The sequence below is a fragment of the Fundulus heteroclitus genome, chromosome 20 (assembly GCF_011125445.2).
Source record: "Fundulus heteroclitus isolate FHET01 chromosome 20, MU-UCD_Fhet_4.1, whole genome shotgun sequence".
Lineage (NCBI taxonomy): Eukaryota > Metazoa > Chordata > Actinopteri > Cyprinodontiformes > Fundulidae > Fundulus > Fundulus heteroclitus.
This window is the reverse complement of record NC_046380.1, coordinates 3,777,312-3,798,773: the sequence shown is the minus strand read 5'-3', so window position 1 is coordinate 3,798,773 and position 21,462 is coordinate 3,777,312. Positions and strand designations below refer to the sequence as shown.

The window sequence follows — 21,462 nt, the reverse complement described above, 5'->3', positions numbered from 1 at the left end:
TCTGCTTTTTTTATTTTAGCTGAATAAATAAATCAGTTACTAAAGTTTCTGAGCCCCTCATATATTTATTATTTTTTTGCTTTTTTGGGGAATCAAACCTAAATGTTTCAAGGCAAGACAAATTTATTAGTATAAAACATTTTAGTACAGAGACAATGCAAAGTGCTTTACATGATTAAAATATCGGAAAATAAAACAGAATAAAAGCAAGTAGGAATAAAATGTAGAAACAAAATAGAACATGGGAGAATAGAAACTAAAAGCAAACATTAAAAACAGTTTTACTAAAAAAGTTGAACTAATGATGTTTCAGTAAAACAGTTTAACTAGAACACTTAAAATCCTAAACAAATGTGTTCTAGAGGATTTTTGCACTGTTCTGGTTACAGTGGACGTTAATTAAATTAAAGGTTTAATCAAAATTACAACGTGCCAACATTTAAAATATTGGAATAATTAATTCCATGTATTTTTCTTAGAATAATCACTGTTATGTGCAAAAATAAAAATAAGAAGGGTATTACAAGACACACACACACACTGATATTAAGCACAAAATCATTACCAAAACTTTTTTATTTTTTAGTAAACAGAATTTACATCATATCAACATTTAGTATTGCTTAATATTTCAGTTAAACCTTCAAAAATTAATAAAACTGAATAAATTGTCATAAAATATTTTAAATTTAAAATTCTCATTTCCAGTCTGTTAGAAATTTACATTTGTGAAAATAAACTGAAGAAAAAGCAAATAGTCTGTGATGGGTTTGGTGTTTGTTTCCTCTTATATGACAATAGTAAAACCGCCACCCTAACATTTAAATCCCCCCATTAAAAAATCCTGGAGGTGCCACTGAGTCCACATGTCCTGACTGGATTTAGTCCAATCAAAGTTCTCTGAAGTTTAGCTCTGTTAGCTCGTCTGATTTGGCTCAATTTACCTTAAAACCATCAGAGAAGCTGAACTTTTTGTCTTAAATGCTCCAAATTAAGATGAATAAAAAGACACAGAAACTCTCCCTTTATGTGGGCTGTTAGATTGTTTAGTCTTGTCTGATTTGTTAAAATGTAGTTAAAATTGGACATGAAGGAGTTTCAGGTTCACTCAGAGGGAATAACTGGTGGTTGTATTTCTTTTTATAACAGAATAAAGTTGAAATATTGAGGATAAAGTCCAAATGATGAGAAAATGCATCAAGATAACAAGAAGGTGATCCTGATGCATAATAAGTGTGCATCAATAGAATGTTTAAATGCTAAAAGAGATTTTATTTGTTATCGAATATTATGCTAAAGCTACTTGCTCATTTACACGAGACATGGCTTTACATCAATCATTTCTATTTTATTAATAAACTTTAAAATAAAATTCATTAATTTGACTAAATAAAAACTACCCAGCTTCAGCTTCATCCTCATTTAACTTTTCCACATTTTGCAGCATTAAAATCTCAAACTTCAATAAATCTGCTGACATTTTATTAAGTGGAGCAAAACAAAAATGTAAAAGCAAATATCTGAAACGTGTGGCATGCATTTACATTCAGGACCCTTCCTTTAAATTCCCTAAATATAATCCAGTAAATTTTACTAAACATTTCAATAATTATTAACCTACAAATAAATCTGGTTAATAACCCAAAATACAAAGTAACCCAAGAACTAACTTTAAATTCAAAGTAATTCAGAATAAAAAGCTCCAAGATTCTGTTTAAAATCACTGAGTTTCAATCAGATCATCAAGGTTTCATCTGGACTTTGTGTTCTTCATGCTGAGAACATCAGAGCTGCTGTTTGCTCACTGAGATCTTCATCGGTAGGAGTTTAACTTTACCCCCAGTGAGGAAGTATGGAAACATCTTGTCAGTGAAGGTGTGTGTGAAGGTGTGTATGTGTGAGTTAGTGTCCAGATCAGAGAAGGACAGCTTTCCTCTGTCCCAGTCCAGATTCACTCTGATCCTCTGGAGCTTCTTCTGGACTGAGAGATCCATGAAAAGAGATGGAGGAGACCGTGCGTAGTATTTACCTTTATAGAACTGGAGAACCAACAATCCAGAATCTATGTCTCCCTTCCTCTGGACAGACTCTGCTAACACACCAAGCGTCCAGACTTCACTGTCTCCAACATCAACATCCCAGCTGTGGTTCCCTGAGTTGAAGCCCTCAGAACTCAGAACAGAACGCCACCATAACCTAAACCTCTCTGGATTATCAGGAAGCTGCTGTCTCTCTCCTTTAGTCCCACTGGTCAGATCTTCAGATGGGATGAGTTCTGAACCAGCAGTGTTTGGGTCCAGGATGAGAGGAGTGTAGGAGACCATGTTCTCCATGTTGCTCCAGATGTTGAAGGCCAGGTTGCCCAGATGTTTGGCCTGGTCTATCAGAGCTCCTGAGGGCAGCTGTGGATCCTCCAGCAGGGGGCAGCGCTGGACTCTTTCCACTGCAGCCTTGTAGTTGTGCAGGAATGAGACGTCTTCAGCTCTCAGCTCCTCCTCTGTGGCTCTGACTGTGTCTGAAAGAGCTGCTATCTCTCTGCTCAGAGCCTCCATCTTCTCCTTCATCATCCCACTCTTCTGCTCCTCTTCCTCCCTCAGTGCAGCCAGCCTGGCCTCCTCTTCCTCTGCTAGAAACTGATGAAGCTTGTTAAACTGCTCCTTAATCAGCCTCTCTGTGTGTCGGGCCTGGACCTTCATGTGTTCTGCTGTCTGATCAAACTCCTCTAGAACTTTCTTCCTGAGCTCCAGGTTCTTCTTTAAAGGTTCCAGAGTTTCCTGAAGGTTTTTCTTGTGTTGCTGAGCAGCTTCATCCATGGGTCTGAATCTGTGGTTGGTGTGTTTCTCTGAATCTCTGCAGACGAGACACACTGGCTGCTGATGGTCCAAACAGAAGAGTTTGAGTTTCTCAGAGTGCAGACTGCAGAGATCCTCTGAAGCTCTCTGGTCTCTCTGCTGTAGGAAGGTCTCACACAGGTTCTTCAGAGCCAGATTACAGGGTGGATCTTTGGTGAATGACATTGTCTTACAAACTGGACACTCTTGTGCTGCTTTCTCTGTCCACCAGTTCTTCAGACACTCCTTACAGAAGCTGTGGCTACATGACAGAACAACCGGATCCTTAAAGATGTCCTGACAGACCGGACAGCAGAGATCCTCCTCTAATCTGGAAGCCATTTAGTCTCTGAGTGAAGCTGAAAACACAGCAGACAGATCGTTAAACCAGGAAGTCAGTTTCCCTCCTGCAGAAACTTTCTTCTCTTACATTCAACTGGATTTTCTTGTCTTTCCACCTGCAGCAGTCTGTGTTTCAGCGTCTCGGTCCCTCAGCTCTCTCTGTTCTCCTCGTTCACTGTTAGTCTGCCCTGAGTAGCTGATGAAGGTGATGATGAAGGTGATCCTCACGGTGGATTCTCCATTAATCTCTGACACTTTCTGAACTGTTTCCTGTTTTTTTAAAGGGTTCCTGTTGTAATCAGTCTGGAGGCAGACATGTGGCGCCCTCTAGAGGACGTTCTGTGCATCTGCTGCTTCATAAAAACACCAGTATAGCTTTTTCTAATAGAACTGGTTGAAATTGAATGAACATTTTATTATTTTCCAGTCCTAAAGTTCTTGTAGGGTCTCCACTGACTGGAACATCCAGATGCTCACATTTCATGCTCTGCGTTCTTGTTTCTTCTTGTTTTCCTCTCAGATTCAGACTCTGTGGAGGTGAAGGTGGTGTTTGGTGTTGAGGGAAACTCCTCGTTCCTGGAGTGCGTTCCTCGGTCGCTGCAGGCTGAGCTCAGCTGGACGGTGCAGCTGTCAGAGAGCCAGCAGGAAACTGTCAGACAGGTGTGTAGTGCAGACCAACACCTCAGGTCTGACCTTTAACCCCCGTTTACCTGCTTCCACCAAGGCTTTCCCCATGACATTAGATCTGGTTAAATTAACCTCCTTTGCTGCAGATGATGTCCTGAAACCTACAAGATTTATTGTGTTTAATCTTGTTGCTGTTCTGATCCAAAGAGGTCAAAGTTTCCTTTAAATGAAGGATTCTACTTTTGTTATTTAGAAATGAAGGAAAAGCTTTTAATAAATAATCTAAAGTAAATTCATGATCAGTTATAGATTCAAATTGGGATGAATTTAAATAAAGGGGTGCTGCGGCCTAGTAGTTATCACAACTTACTTTTACCTCAAATTAGGGCTGTGCAATATATAGAGATTATAAAAAGATATAAGATTTTCGTTTATGAGGTTCTACCACAGGGTTTAGTCCTTGGACCAATTCTATTTACTATATATATGCTTCCGATTGGCAAAATTATCAGACAGCATGGGATTAATTTCCACTGTTATGCTGATGACACTCAGCTATATTTATCCATAAATCCTGATGAATCCAATCAGTTACTTCGACTGCAGTCATGTCTTGATGACATCAAAAGCTGGATGACTTTAAATTTCCTGCATTTAAATTCTGACAAGACAGAAGTTGTAATCTTTGGGCCAGAGTCTTCAAAAAATAAAGTTCTTAATCAATCACTTAATCTGGGTGGCATTAACTTGGCCTCTGGTAATAAAGTTAAAAATCTTGGTGTTGTTTTCGACCAAGACATGTCATTTAAATCCCATATTAAACAGGTTTCCAGAGTTTCCTTTTTTCACCTCCGGAATATCGCCAAAATTAGAAACATTCTGTCCAGGAGTGATGCTGAAAAACTAGTCCATGCATTTGTTACTTCAAGGCTGGACTATTGTAATTCTTTTCTATCAGGAAGTCCACAAAATGCAGTTCGAAGTCTTCAGCTGATTCAAGATGCTGCGGCAAGAGTTCTGATGAAAATCAACATGTTATGCCATAAGCTGGTTGAATATGCTTATTATTATTATTAATTATAATTTGGTATTAGAATTTAAATAATAAATCATTCAACTCAAAATTCCGCTATAACAAATATAGTTCAAATGGTGGTGATGTTAGCTATAAGCTTGTAAGTATTTATACCACTAATGCATTAGTTAATTTGCTGTTATGAACTCATTTATGCTGGAATAAATGATCAGGTCGGACTGTTAACCGACGAGGTTTATCCAGCAGGCTGTGAGAACCCCAATGTAACTGCAATTAGAGTTTAAATCCTTATTTCTTATCACCATCCAATGATATTTTCTCTGTATTAATCTCAGATGTTAACTCCAAAGGAGGTTAGCTCTGATTTCTGAATACCCAGGCAACTGTGAATTGAATTGAACTCAAAACAATGTCTATTCCGCAGTCGTTGGTTTTATTGAACCAAAAGCAATTCCCTGTTACAGTAATTCTCTGATTCAACAACTTTGGAATTCTTACTCATTACTAAACTAACATGCAAAATATATATGTGGAAAGAAAGAACAAAACAAAAATAAACAATGGATTAAAATGAGCGGTTAGCAGATCTTAACTTAACTCACAGCTCAGATACACGTCACCCTCCCAAGATGGCTGCTACGATGACGTATGAGAGGAGGTCCTAATGACGTAACCACGCTTACGCTGATGGGATAATGCCTCGCTTCAAAAGGGCGCAGCTAACTGGGAGTTTAAAGCAAAGCCCGCGACTTGAGCTCGGACAAAGAGATTAAATTGATAAAAAGAAGCGAAAAGAGAGAGGGGGGGAAAGCAGGGAAAGAGATGAAAAGAAATGAAGCAGTAACCCACGGCGGGGTTCTTGATGGATCACAAATCAACACAGCAAAACCAATTGTAAAATGCATGCACATACAAAGAAAATGTTCAGCAAAATAATTCCAACTTCGTCGTGGAATAAAAGCATTAACCAACACCTACAAAGTTCTAACGCCTGCCCAGGCACTTCTAAACACCCTGTTGGTGAGACAGAAATAAAAGGGGAGACCCCGTTACTTTGAGGTGCCTCGGGGCTGGTCCGGAGCGCTCCGAGTAGTGGCTTTCTGGACGCGTCTTGACGAGCGCAGTTGTCCACAGGCTGCAGCGGGACGGGGAAAAAGCTCCTTCGTTTCTTCCACCGGGTTTAACAGTCGCTTTGTTGGCCAGACAAAGCGGGGTCCTCTTCGATCACTGGGAGATACGGCGTCTCTCAGTCTTTTGATCAGAGGGAATTTAAAAGTACTTATTTAAGTCGACCTCCTGTTATAAAAAGCAGGGAATAACCGTTGCGTCGAAAAATCTCGGTCCAGCGAGTAATCGAACACGTGGCGTGGGATCACCCCAACGGAAACAGCTGTGCGTGTGTGTCTTCTCGGGTTGGCTAAAAGCCAGGGAAGAAGAAAGATTGTCGTGTGTGATCGGCTTTTATAGCCATCACCATAGCAACCTTATCTTGATCGGCGGCCATTTTGCCGTGTTGCGTGATGGGAGTTGGTGGCCATTTTGACCACATTGCATCATGGGTAACGCAGTCCGTCACGTCCCGAATTGATGCCCGCTTTTTGTCACGTATGAACTGGCACAACATACCCCCCTTTAGCTTTGAAGAGTGGGATGCTGGTCACAGTCTTTAAAGCTACAACCAAGTCCATTCTGGCGTGACGAAAATCCGTTGTGCATGAGTGGAACAACCTAATAGTCTTTCTAGTAGTCCATTGGGATTCATGCAGTTCAGTTCATCATCCAAGAGGAGGAAAAACAAAGCATTCATTGTGCCTGGGTCAGTGACCTAGCCTGGGCAGGACTAAGCTATAGCTAGTCATTTCTATTGGCTAATAAGGCAACAATAAAGTAATAATAAAAAAAAGAAATGCAAACTTCACAATCACCATTGTCAATACATTCATTGGTCATCAGGTTTGAACTTTGAACCAAAGAAAGGAGAGAGGGAAAAAGGCAAAGGAAAGAGACAGCGGTTCGTAGTTTAATCAGCTTGTGGCCTTTGAGGAGCTGATGTTACGAACCTGGGGGCGACGAAGGTGAGGGTGTCAATCCTGGTTTGCAACTGTTTGATCTGCTTGTATGCTGCATACGCCATCGCAGTAGTGATGGCCCATCCAAATACAAGGAGAACCACAATAATGGTCATAATGTGAGTGTCGGTCGACTCTGTAGCTCTGGGGAAGCGAAGCAGAGGGACCGAGCTCAACGCTGATGGAGTGAGACTGAATTTAATCAGCTGGGTGCCTGCAAGTAAAAGCTGTCTTTCAATGCCGACATCAATGCTGAAATTGTATCCCTTAAAGACATCTATTATTTCAATCTCTGAGTCATATTTGTCAACGTCAAGGTGATGCAGAACCATGTTTCCAATGTGGACTACAGCACCTTGAGGTGGGGAACAGAAAATGGTTTGGTTGGGCAGTTTCAGTCTAGTAACTGTGTCATGCTGCTCGTAGGATAACGGGGCTTCTGCCTCCGGGGTGCTAACGAGCCAGCGGTTACCTGCCCGCTCAATTTTGGTTTCCACACCTGCATCTTTAAGGGTCATTCTAGCCTGACAGTTCTGTTCAGGGGATTCATTTCTTAGACCACACAGGTAATTCGTAACGTCTCTGATAAATGAGTTGCTTGGGCATACCCAGTGGATGTCTTTGGTTTTGGTACACAAATCCAAATTAGGGACTAAATAAAGTTTGGGGTCAGCATCATGATAGGCCAATATTGAGGGAGTTTGTAGATGTACGTGGGTCTCACCTTGCCAAAAACCGACATTCAATACTGATTTAAGCCTATACACATTAGCTCTTTCAATGATGGGAAGGTTTAGCATAAATCCTATCTCCAAGTTGTCAGGATTTACAAATATCGGAATTGCACTACCTAGGCTATACGCCAGGTGTGTTTGTGGTGGTTGCAGTGTTTTACTAGAGGCAGATTTGAGAACTTTTTCAACCAAATCTACTGGTACCAGGTACGGAGGAATCCGTCCTTCAGCAAGGCTATTTATGGATGAACTACCCTCTCGAGTCAGGTCCTGCATTAAATCTCTAACAACCTGAGTATACATCATGTCATTCTTTACCACTTCTGTGAGCGTTTCCAAAGCAATGCATGGTGTTATGGCTGAGTGTGAAATTATAGACGTGAAGTTATGTATGGACACTTGCTTTTATTAGTGCATGTTTAAAGTGTCCTGATTGAACATGCACTTGTCCTATTTAATGCTATGCATTGTTCTCTTCGGCGGGGGCAGAGTTAGGCTCCGTTCCCTGTGAGGAGAGTTTGGTGGACGGTATAGTTCGGTTCGCTTGAACCCATGTGTACTCTGGACTTTGCACGCTGGCTTCTAGGTTCTTTCGAGGCCACGCGAAAGTCGTTCGGAGACGGTCTTTTAAATCAGTGACGCACTGGTGTGCAGTGTAGACGGTTGTCACACTGACGTCTTCGGGCTGGTAGATGAGATTCAGGGGAAGTGTCCTTTGTCTTCCTGTCATCATCTGGAAAAGTGTCACCCCTGTGGAGCATGGTGAGGTAGAGCGGACTAGCATTAGGACCAAGGAAAGCTTTGTATCCCGGTTCCTGCCATGGCTGCTGGCATGTTCCTTTGACATGCTGACCACGGTGCAGTTCATTCGCTCCACCTGTCCGGATGACTGTGGGCGGTAGGTGATGTGGAATTTAACTTCCACGCCCAACATGTTGAAAAGCACGGTCATAATGTTTGACGTTCCTCTGTCCGAGTCGATGGACAGGGGAAGGCCCCACCGGCTGAAAACGTGATTTAGCAGCAGGGCTGCTGTGGTGACAGCGGTGTCATTCGGTGCCGGCAAACATTCGACCCATTCTGTGAAACTGCCTGTTATTGTCAAAAGATATTTGTTATTTCTTAACGATTTGGGGACTGCACCAATCCAGTCAGTCTGCAAATGTGACCACGGAAATATAACCCCCCTTCGCTGAAGCAGGGCTTGGTCTGGCGGTCGTGTGGGTTGTAACTGGCTGCAGGTTAAGCAGCCTTGTACATACTCCTGGGTGTCCTGGGCCGTTAAGGATAAGGACGCCATCTGTTGGAGAGTTTTCAGATTAGCTTTGCAGCTTCTGTGTTCTCCTACTGGTGAGTCATGGACGTGTGTCAATGTGATCCCAAGTTCGTTTGAATCTTTGGGCTGAATGGGCTGAAACTCATAAAACAGCTCCTTAAGTGCTGTTTCCTCTGTTTCAGTGGTCAGTGCATCAGCTTTTCCCAGCTGTTGCATAATTTCTGTTTCGAAACCAGGGCAGGGCTCAGTGGGTGAGTCCCGGTTCTCTGGTTGATTTGGTGCTGGTTCTGTTGGGTTGGTTGCTGTCGCATACACCAACAGATTTCCTTCAGCTTCAAGCGATGCACCACAAATGGATCCAGCAGGCAGAGCTTCATGTCGCCTGATTTGGATCATGTTGAAAGGAAAAGTAAACACGGTGTCTGGGGAGTCCTGTCTGCCGGTCAAGGATAAGGGCAGGTCTCCGATGACGGGAATGCTCAGCTCAAAGTTTTGGAAAGAGCTTTCGATGAGCACCCCAAGAGGTTTCTTCGCCACCACTTGGATCGGCATGTGGGTTGGATTCTCCACTAACAGGTAAGCTGAGCGATTGTTCAGCTCAAGCAGGGGTGTGCCCCGGATGACCAGGTTGGATTCCTGGAAATAAGAAAGGGGTTGGAAGAAAACCTGCGTGCTCTGCATTTGTTGTCCTTTCAGGATGGCTAATCTGATAGGTACACCTGCAGTCTGTGGTGGTATTAGCATGTTTGTGTCGCTAGCCACCTGGCAGGCCTGTGGGATGGTTTGCCCTGATCGCATGGCTTCAGGGGTGCCCAGGAAGGAACTTGGGGTCACGTGAGCTTGGGCCCACAGGACCTGGTTACAAGTGTCCAGCTGTGCACCCAGCCGTACCAGAAGATCAGCACCAACAAATACTGGAGGATGTAAATTCTCCACAATGCTGAAAGGATGAGAGAGCTGTCTTGTGCCAATCTGTGCATAAAGTATGCACACCCCCGTTGCTTTCAGAAGCCGGCGAGGCCAGTCTGCTGAGAGCAGGTAGTGGCTGTGTTTTGTTTCAGCCAGACGGGGCTTTTCACGGCACAGAGAGCTGTACAGATCTCTGCTGATCGCAGACTTCTCTGACCAAAGAGCCAGCAACACGTCTGGCATGAATGTGCTTTCCAGGTGCACACCTTCGGCCACTCTGGGGTTATAGGGTTCAACTCCAGAGTGTTTAAGTGAGCAGAGGAAAGATGTGTGGCTGCAGAGAGAAGTTCTCTGATCGCTGAAAAGCGGTGGTGTGTCAGAGGATTTGGAAATCGGCTCTGTTGAAGGCAGAAATGGTGCCAAGAGTTCTTTGGGCTCTTCTGAGCAGGTCACCTGGTGGATAGGGGCGGACAGTCCACTTCCAGAAGTGAGGGGCTTGGGAGTCCCCACTTGGGCCCAAAGATGACCATGATAGCAGTCAATGAGTGGGGCTAACCTGTTCAACAGGTCCTGACCCACAAGAAAAGGTTCTGTGTCCAAAGTACATATGTAGATGGGGTGCACCAGGGTCATGTCATGGAAAGTGATGTCTAACCACGCCCGTTTGGTGATGCATGACTGATCCTGAGTGTAGCTGGTGATGCCCACGTTACAGGTCTCCACCTGGAACGGTTTCCCAAGAGACACCATAGCTCTGGTCACCTCATCAAACAAATCTGAGCACATTAGACTGATCTCGGAACCCGTGTCTAAAAGAGCATTTGCAGTTACACATCCTCCGATAACTGTCGAGCAGTATAAGCGGTATGCACTTTCATGATGGTTTAGCTCACCTAAAAACCTTAGAAAAGGGGCTTTCTGATCACCTGCTGATGGGATCTTAGAAGGTTGTTGGTGATTTTTCGGTTGGTTCCCCCACTTAATCAGATACACTCTGTTAGAAGGGGGAGCCTGGTCCACGCCTAGTCATGCTGGCGGGGGTTTTGGGCCTGGCTTACCTGGAGGGTCGACAGGATTGGATGATGGCTGGGACGGCTGCGGCGCGATCTGATGCACTGTTTCGGCTAGCAACCTGCGAAAAGTCTCCTCTATCTCCTTTCTCATTGACTCCTCCATGCGCAGGTTCCAGCCTTTGTTGTCATGTGTGCTTTTCGGCTTTTCTGGCCTGTCAGTTTGCTTACCGTATCGGGCTGGATCCGGCCTGTGCCATTTTTGAAACCTCTCACCTTCCATGCTGCCATGCTGACCTCTCCTATCCTGGGAAGCTTTCTTCTGCTGCGGCTCAAAACCATGTTGCTTCTTAGGACCAAATATAGTTTTAGGTTTGAAGGGAGGCATTTCATGTCCCTCCAGACCTAAACTCTTTTCTGGTTTGGCTTGAATCTGCAGAACCTTTTTATCACTATCGGCTCCTTTGTTGGGCCGGACACGTGTTTCCCATGCCACCTGCGCGTATTTCCTGATTTCCTGCATGGTAAGTTTCTTGGTTCTACAATGCATGGTAACCTCATAACGCACGATTTCATGAAGATTATGGAGGAACAAAGATTTGAAAGTGTGGTCTTCCTCCAAGCCGGGAGCATTTCGTCCCTGAAAGTAAGCAGCCCGCAAGCGATGGTAGTACTCTTTTGGTGCTTCAGTTCTCTTTTGCTGAATTGCAAAAGCTCCAAGAGTGGCCGAAGCTGGGTCTGTAAACGCCGAATATTCTTCTCTTAAAGCCTGACAAAGAGCTGAATAACGGTCACGTGTAGCTGGAGGGAGGCTTTCTATGAAAACATGGACACTTCTGGACGTGGTTTTCCAGATAAGCTTCAACTTTTCTCGAGCTGAGGGGCTATATAAGTCTAGCAGACAGCGCTCTACCTCTCTGAGATAGTCATCAATGGTGGATTCTGTATTGCTAGGATCAAAACGCTCTATGTCTCGGGCCAGGGACTCAAGTTGACGCATCCGCAGTCCCTGTTCAGGGATCGGAGCTGGTCCATCTGAGTCCTCTCCTGACGACTCCTCCCTGCGGTCACCACGATAGGAGGGAGGCTCCAGTTCTGACCACCTACCTGGCGGAGGCGGCCGTTCGTGGGACGCCGGGGGACCCTCCTTGTCATGAACTCTTGTCCGTGGACGCAGTTCAGAGGAGTGGGGTTCACCTGTGTCCCAGGAACGGTGCTCCCGTCGCCCTGGTGGGGGGAAAAGATCGTAGCAGGCCGTGTCAGGGGTCAGGTGGGAAGCAGGTGTTTTCCCATGATTTACATCATGTGGATCAGTCCTGATTGCCACCGTAAGTTGTTTAGGCATTTTTTTCTGTATCACACTGCTATATCTGTCCTGACCTTCGCTTACCCTTCGCTCAGAAGGTGTCTGAGGGCCCAGTTCATCCAATGTCCTCCAGGTGTGATCTCCATGTTTTCCTTTGGAGTTCTCACACTCAGATCCTTCTGTCTGCAAGCTAATGCGATCCTCCTCTCGCTCCTCTGTGAGATGACAGCTGCCCTGAACACTTCTCTGTTCTAGCTCCCTGATTCTTTCCTCAGCTAAAACACGCCTCTCAGTTTCTATCACTAACCTTCGGTGGTATAATGCAGATAACTCACCCAAGACATCTGCTACCAATCTACCCTTTGGCTTGCTCTGGACCTCCTCCACCAATTCCTGAATTCTCCTCTCACAGTCTCCTATGTTAAACTGATTCAGACGGGTTTGTTCGTCCGGTGTCATTTTAAGCAGTGAGCTAATGACATCCTGGGCCTCCATTCCAATGGAATGGTTTGGACCTTCAGCTCCTTTGACTGAAGAACCGCTACTATCCATTCTTTGTCAGCTATGGATAACAACACAACAAGTAACAACACTGTAGTTTAGCTCAGCGCTAAACGACAGACAACAAATAACAACGCTGTATTTTAGCTTAGCACTAAGCAACAACGCATACACTTTAATTTAGCTCAGCGCTAAACAACAACTGCTAACAACAACTGTTAAGTGGCTTCACTTTAACTGTTAACAGCAAACACATTAGGCTGCGCAGGGGAAAATCAACCCTGCGACTTACAACTCCTATGTTTTAGGAACGGTTAGTATGCTTGTTTAACTTTGAGAATATTAACTTTGAGTGACATGGACCACTAACCTTTCGGCCAGTGATTAAATGATAAAGCTGTGGCTTTGTTTGTGATGTAAGTTATTTCAGAACAGGTGCTCTACACATGTGTGGAAAAATAGCAAAGTGTTTTGGAGCTTCAGAGGTGGCAAAGAATGACAGTTGAAAACCGCTAAATTGCAACCTTAGTTTCAAAATCACAGCTCAATTTTGACCACTTATGGTGAGCAGAAGGGGATAAGGGAGGAAAGAAAAGAAAAATTTTCAAAATAAAATAATAATAAAAGTAAATAAAAAAAAAATTCAAAAAGGGAAAAAAAAATTAAGATATGATAATAAGTTGGGGAAAAATTAATAAAATAAAATTAAAGTGTAAAAAGGGCGTAACCATAAGGCAAGTTTAAAGAAACTGACTTTCAAAACGGTCCCTCCGGGACACTGAGCGATCTAAGCTGTCTTTAAAACCGTGACTGCAACTACCTATCCTGGCCACCAGATGGATGCAGGGTGCCCTTCACTTTGGGAAGACTGAGTTGTAATTACACACAATGTCCAGCCGATGGGGAATCGGGTCCCTCTTTAAAACAATTATGCTGCAATTACACACAACGTCCACCAGATGGAGGCAAAGTCTCTCTTTTCAAAGCAGAACACGACACAGACTCTGATTGACAAGTAGCAGACGCTGGCTGCTGTCTATTTCAATCTAGCTGACTTCCAGTCCAGAAATCAATATTCAAACCTCCGGTTAACAACCTCAAACCACCACAAACACGTATATATTTAGTAATGATACCTCCTTAATCAATTATGACTGAATAGCCCTTTTGGCAAGGTGAGCAGTCAAAATGCTGGAATATGGATTGTGTTCATTAAATTCATAAGTTGCTGGTTATTCGATTTAGTCTAAAGGAACGCCAATAAGTAGACTCCTGCCCACTCAGGGACGCCAATTTATGTTATGCCATAAGCTGGTTGAATATGCTTATTATTATTATTAATTATAATTTGGTATTAGAATTTAAATAATAAATCATTCAACTCAAAATTCCGCTATAACAAATATAGTTCAAATGGTGGTGATGTTAGCTATAAGCTTGTAAGTATTTATACCACTAATGCATTAGTTAATTTGCTGTTATGAACTCATTTATGCTGGAATAAATGATCAGGTCGGACTGTTAACCGACGAGGTTTATCCAGCAGGCTGTGAGAACCCCAATGTAACTGCAATTAGAGTTTAAATCCTTATTCCTTATCACCATCCAATGATATTGTCTCTGTATTAATCTCAGATGTTAACTCCAAAGGAGGTTAGCTCTGATTTCTGAATACCCAGGAAACTGTGAATTGAATTGAACACAAAACAATGTCTATTCCGCAGTCGTTGGTTTTATTGAACCAAAAGCAATTCCCTGTTACAGTAATTCTCTGATTCAACAACTTTGGAATTCTTACTCATTACTAAACTAACATGCAAAATATATATGTGGAAATAAAGAACAAAACAAAAATAAACAATGGATTAAAATGAGCGGTTAGCAGATCTTAACTTAACTCACAGCTCAGATACACGTCACCCTCCCAAGATGGCTGCTACGATGACGTATGAGAGGAGGTCCTAATGACGTAACCACGCTTACGCTGATGGGATAATGCCTCGCTTCAAAAGGGCGCAGCTAACTGGGAGTTTAAAGCAAAGCCCGCGACTTGAGCTCGGACAAAGAGATTAAATTGATAAAAAGAAGCGAAAAGAGAGAGGGGGGAAAGCAGGGAAAGAGATGAAAAGAAATGAAGCAGTAACCCACGGCAGGGTTCTTGATGGATCACAAATCAACACAGCAAAACCAATTGTAAAATGCATGCACATACAAAGAAAATGTTCAGCAAAATAATTCCAACTTCGTCGTGGAATAAAAGCATTAACCAACACCTACAAAGTTCTAACGCCTGCCCAGGCACTTCTAAACACCCTGTTGGTGAGACAGAAATAAAAGGGGAGACCCCGTTACGTTGAGGTGCCTCGGGGCTGGTCCGGAGCGCTCCGAGTAGTGGTTTTTTGGACGCGTCTTGACGAGCGCAGTTGTCCACAGGCTGCAGCGGGACGGGGAAAAAGCTCCTTCGTTTCTTCCACCGGGTTCAACAGTCGCTTTGTTGGCCAGACAAAGCGGGGTCCTCTTCGATCACTGGGAGATACGGTGTCTCTCAGTCTTTTGATCAGAGGTAATTTAAAAGTACTTATTTAAGTCGACCTCCTGTTATAAAAAGCAGGGAATAACCGTTGCGTCGAAAAATCTCGGTCCAGCGAGTAATCGAACACGTGGCGTGGGATCACCCCAACGGAAACAGCTGTGTGTGTGTGTCTTCTCGGGTTGGCTAAAAGCCAGGGAAGAAGAAAGATTGTCGTGTGTGATCGGCTTTTATAGCCATCACCATAGCAACCTTATCTTGATCGGCGGCCATTTTGCCGTGTTGTGTGATGGGAGTTGGTGGCCATTTTGACCACATTGCATCATGGGTAACGCAGTCCGTTACGTCCCGAATTGATGCCCGCTTTTTGTCACGTATGAACTGGCACAACAAACAAGAGGGATCATATTTCTCCAATTTTAGCTTCCCTTCATTGGCTTTCTTTTAAATCAAGAATAGAATTTAAAATTCTCCTTCTAATGTATAAAGCCCTTAATAATCAAGCTCCATCATATATCAGAGCTCTGATTACCCCGTATGTTCCTAACAGAGCACTTCGCTCTCAGACTGCAGGTCTGCTGGTGGTTCCTAGAGTCTCTAAAAGTAGAATGGGAGGCAGATCCTTTAGCTATCAGGCTCCTCTCCTGTGGAACCAACTCCCAGTTTTGGTCCGTGAGGCAGACACCCTATCTATTTTTAAGACTAATGTTAAAACTTTCCTTTTTGACAAAGCTTATAGTTAGAGTGGCTCATACCCTGAGCTATCTCTATAGTTGTGCTGTGATAGGCTTAGGCTGCTGGAGGACATCAGGGTCTAATTTTCTCACTCTACTGATTTCTACTGTTCTTCAGTCTACTGTTCTCCAGTTTTGCATTGTATTACATTAAAATGACTGTCATCATTTCAGCTTTTAACTTTCTGTTCTCTCTCTTTTTCTTCATAGTAGGTACACCTGGTCTGGCGTTCTGTTAACTGTGACATCATCCAGAGAAGACGGCTCACCCGCTACTACCATCTAATGTAGAACAGATTACTAGATCAATGTGTGCTTCTGTGCTTTTTTGTCTCTCTTGTGTCTCTGCTCTGTCTTCTGTAACCCCAGTCGGTCGAGGCAGATGACTGCCTGTGAGACATTTGGGGTAAAGCTTTGAGTCAGAGATGCCTTTTTATGATTACTTTATGAAAAGACAAACATGTCAGAATTCAGCTTCAAAACTGGTGATTATTTTGTTCGATACCACCCAGCCCTACCTCAAAGTTTATAAACTGTAAAAATATGTTGGTAATTTGGCACCACACTGCAAAATTTGGACTAAAAATTAGTAAAATTGTCTTGACATGGATATTTGTTCTTTATTTGAGCAGGTAAATAACATTATCTGCCAATGGATTAAGTATTTTGACCCCTAAAATAAGATCATTAGACTGTACTTGAAATAAGATAGAGATGAATTGTTACTATTTAAAGTTCAATATCTTATTCCATTGGCAGATCTTATTTACCTGCTCAAATAAAGGACAAATGCATTAATTTCAAGAATATTTCACTTAATTTTATTTCCCTTTTTGCAGGGCAACACACTGCTATGACATCTGCTTTTAACTTTAAAGCTTAAATACTAACTAGAGAAGAAAACAACAAAACGACACTAAAAGAAAACCAAATCTTTTTAAAATGTCCTTTATTTGTCATCACACAACATTTTTCAACATGAATCCACCATTTTTGAGCATCAGAACTTAAAAGCTGTAACTATTAACTGAGACCAGCACTTCAACCCGATTGGCTGACCTGTGAGATCAGAGAAAGCTGATTGGCCAAACAGATCTGAGGAAGAATCTGAGGAAAGCACGGCTGTGACACATTTTAAAGCCAATTAAATAAAAGCACATGTTAAGAAATAAAGACTGAGGAAGAGAAACATTTCAGAAGACCAGCGGGTCCTTTGGGGCTTTAATTGGCAGCGTTACATCCAGCTGAAGCACCTGGGTAGGCACTGAAGGAACCCAGTCAGCCTCTCAGGAGATCCCCGTCTCCTCACAGAACGTGATTACAGTTCTAATTAAGTGCTAAAAGGAAACAGCGTTGACGCAGAAACCCAAATACGACCACAGAATGTCGACATCCCACCAAGCTGCTGATCAAGTTGAACCTGAAGTCACTTCCAGACAGGAGAGATGGGACAGGCCTCCAGGACTGAGTGATTCCTTCAACAAACAGGGAATGGCATTAAACTAGAGGAATTTTCTCTGAGCGCCACAGAAGCACCAGGCGTTTCAGAAAAGTCTGCATGAGAGCGAGGAGAGACGGCGGCACGCGTCAGAGTGTTGGTGAGCAAACAACAAGAAGAAGAAAGGGAGTTCAGGGCAGTCAAACTTTTTTACAGTAGCAGGCCACGCACCATCAGGTAGGAGGGTGCACTTATGCTGGTGCCTGAGCCCCGGAGAGGAGAATTTTGAAAAATAGAGTCTCCCTGATGTATTTTGGAAGCTTTCAAGACAGGTGATTATTTAAAGAATAGAGTCAGAGTGCAGGTTTTAAATTGAATAAAAGGCAAAAAAGTGAATGATCAATTCTTCAAAAACAACCTTTGTTTTTTTATTATTATTCTTAAAACATTATTTTTTTACATGATGTTATCATCATGTTTTAACAAAGTAAGGTAATCTCCATTAGCATAAAATTAGTTTAATTTGAATTACTAGCAGCACATAAAACAGATCAGATTAGGTGAGGTCTATTCATCTTATTATTATTCACAGTTCTGTTCTAAAAACGATTGTAACATTTCTTCACGAACCAAGTCGAATATTTATGATAAAAATACAGGGTTGGAATTTGAAATTGAATTTACATGTTGAATTTATTTCAGTCATATTGCTCTTTCGAAATCTCTTCTCAGTTTAATTTCACTTGCACTCATCACACACACGATTCTAGAGAGGAACACAAAATGCATCCCCTGAAAAACTTTGATAATTTGCTGCTGTAATATTATATGTAATATTATAGTTTTTTCAGAATAAAAAGCTAACAGATCTGCATAATCAAAAAATATCAGAAATACAACTATAGAGCATTCAGTATTGTAAGAAAGCCCACGCTGTTTCTGGAAAAATACATTACTGTATGAGTTAAATTCTATTCCGTTTTATGCCTGTTTCCTTGTAAGTTTGAAATGTCCCATGCTCCTGAATGCACCATAGCTTTCTGACGCTCGTGAATGCATCACACTGGTCTATGAACGCGGTGCTATGCACGTTTTATCTTCCGCTTAAAAAACTTTGCAGTTTCAAAACTCACGTCGGCTCTCACGGTTTTATTGCACTTTTCGGCATAACACCGGTCTGTGTTTTGATCGGAAAAGTAGCATCTCGGTGGGAACAAGGAACCCAATCACTCGTTAATGTTGCTCTCAGTGGAGTCAGATGCTAAGGTGATTTTTGGGATGTATAATCGGGTGGGGGGGGGGGGCATTTGCCGCCGTTGACCGGCTACTTTTGACTGCCCTGGGAGTTTAATTATTTCTAGTCAGGAAATCTGCCTTTTTGGACCCTTCTGTCAATAAACCTTCTGCCTCCTGAAGCTTTTAGTTTCATCCTGCCTCCAATTAGCTGGCGGCCACATCTAACATGTTTAGGGTTCAGTAAAAAGGCGATGAAATGAGGGAAAAGCGTCTGGATCCCTGAGATCTGGCTGTGTTGAACCAACCATGGGCCTCAGAGTCCAAGCTGCTCCACCAACATCTGACCACACCTCCTCCACCTCCAGGCTAACGGGCCGCTCAGTAGCGATAGTGGTCCGGTTTGAAAGGCCCCTCGGCGGGCAGGCCCAGATATTTGGCCTGTTTGTCCGTCAGTTTGGTCAGCTTCACTCCCAGTTTATCCAGATGAGCGGCGGCCACCTGCTCGTCCAGCTGCAAGACAAGAAACACCAGAACCTCCTTAAACCAGCAGGACACGTCGCTTCAGTGATGAAATATAGAACTACAGAGAAAAAATACCAACGCTAACAATAATATTCTGTTTTTGTTAGAAAATTAAAGCATAATGAGGAAGAACAGCTTCATTCAGACAAGTCTGCCTCCATCATTCCGGTGCCAAAGAAACCTCAAGTCACCTGTTTCAACGACTACCGGCCTGTTGCACTGACTCCCATCATGATGAAGTGCTTTGAAAGGCTGGTAAAGGAACACATCGTCTCCAGTCTCCCATCAACACTCGACCCGTTCCAGTTTGCCTACCGACGGAACCGCTCCACTGAGGACGCCATCTCCTCTGCTCTTCACCTGAGCCTAGCACACCTGGAGGAGAAGAACACGCACGTGCGGATGCTGTTCCTGGACTTCAGTTCAGCGTTCAACACCATCATCCCACAACATCTGGTGGGAAAACTGGAGCATCTGGGCTTCAACACACCCCTACGAAACTGGCTGCTAGACTTCCTCACCAACAGACCTCAGTCAGTCCGGGTCGGACAGAACACCTCTGATGTCGTCACCCTCAGCACGGGCTCCCCTCAGGGCTGCATCCTGGGCCCCCTGCTGTTCACCCTGATGACTCATAACTGCGTCCCCAGGTTCACCACCAATCACATCGTGAAGTTTGCAGACGACACAACGGTGGTGGGCCTGATCAGAGACGACAACAACCAGGACTACAGAGAGGAGGTGGAGCAGCTGGTGGACTGGTGCAGAGACAACAGCCTGATCCTGAACGTGGAGAAGACGAAGGAGATCATCGTCGACTTCAGGAAGAACCAGCCTCATCACGCTCCACTGCTCATCAACAACTCAGCGGTGGAGGTGGTCAGCAGCACCAAGTTCCTGGGGGTGCACATCACAGAAAACCTCACCTGGACTGTGAACACCACGTCACTGGTGAAGAGGGCACAGAAGCGACTGTACTTTCTGCGGAGGATGAGGAGAGCCCGCCTGCCCCCGCCCATCCTCACGACCTTCTACAGAAGCACCATAGAGAGCATTCTGACCAGCTGTCTCTCTGTGTGGTGTGGAGGCTGCAGTGCCTCCGACTGGAAGAACGGGAGGAGAGTGGTGAGAACAGCAGAAGGGATCATCGGGGCTCCTCTTCCCTCCATTAAAGACATTTCATCGCAGCGCTGTGTGTCTCGAGCCCGTAACATCATCAGGGACCCCTCACACCCCCACCATAGACTATTCTCCCTGCTGCCCTCTGGAAAGAGGTTCCGCAGCATCCGCTGCAGGTCCACTAGGTTCTGCAAAAGCTTTTTCCCTGCTGCCATCAGACTGTTGAACTGCTGAAGTATTAAAGTGTACCACACTAGATTCGCTGATTTGCACATTTGCACATTGTATCGTATTCTGCAAAATTGATGCTGCACCATAACCGGAAACGTACTGCAAAACTGTGTACAATGCAACTGTCTACTTTTAAATCACTGCTGCACCCTACTGCATATTTGTCTACATTTGGTTTACATTGTTTACATTTCAACTGCCTACTGTTCACTGCTGCACTTTATCCGGAAGTAAATTGAAATTTATCCTGTAAGTGACTGCGACTGATCACTGCACTCTATCATGTACTGTAATTCACTGCAAGGTATCCTGTAGAGTTACTGCAATATTTCTGAGCTATGTGAAAAAACGAATTTTCGTTCTGTATGCACTCTGTGTATACAAAATGACAATAAAGAAAGTCTAAGTCTAAGTCTAAAAACAGTAAAGATCTGTAATGATCTGGCTTGGAGGTGAACCCGGAATTCAACCAAAACACTGCTATGTGGTTAACGGATTTATTTGAGGGATGATGAGGAGTAGGGAACAGACAGGCAAACAGACAGGCAACACTTGTACGGGGCAGGCGGACAGAACTTGGCAAAAACAGACAGAACAGGGTCAATAAAACAGAACTAAGGTGCTGGGAGCTCTTACCAGAGACGGGACCAAAAACAGAGGATGCACTCAGGGGAATGACGGGATGGAGTGCGTGAGTGAATGACAGACGAACCGACAACTAGCTGAGGAGGGGGTGAGGCTTAAATAAACAGACAAACAGGTGAGCGGAGTGAAAAACTAATTAACAAAAGGTGGAAGCAATTGCGGAACTGACAGGAGCTGGAGAATAAACCAAAATCCAAGGACAAAAATGAAAACAAATCGCAGAACTAAAATCAGAACTAATACAGAAAACAGGTAAGGAAAATAATCAACAGGCTAAACAGAACTCAATGATCTAGAACGCAAATAAACCAAGAGGCAGGAAAATACTTAACCAACTAATAAACGTGAACAAGAACAGAATATAAA

General features: G+C 43.5%; 1 protein-coding gene across 2 annotated transcripts; it reads right to left on the bottom strand.

The window, feature by feature from the left end:
* Positions 1–1,394: 1,394 nt before the first annotated feature.
* On the bottom strand, positions 1,395–3,611 carry LOC118556673 (nuclear factor 7, brain-like). 2 transcript variants are annotated; one of them, XM_036124759.1, is made up of 2 exons: positions 3,262–3,611; positions 1,395–3,190 (listed from the first exon to the last, which is right to left on the bottom strand). In XM_036124759.1, the coding sequence occupies exon 2, from the start codon at positions 3,171–3,173 to the stop codon at positions 1,785–1,787; it is 1,389 nt and encodes a 462-aa protein (XP_035980652.1). In that variant the 5' UTR covers positions 3,174–3,190; positions 3,262–3,611; the 3' UTR covers positions 1,395–1,784. The 2 variants fall into 2 exon arrangements, with proteins under 2 accessions (XP_035980652.1, XP_035980653.1); XM_036124760.1 differs by having other exon boundaries at positions 3,290–3,611.
* Between the last annotated feature and the right edge of the window lie 17,851 nt (positions 3,612–21,462).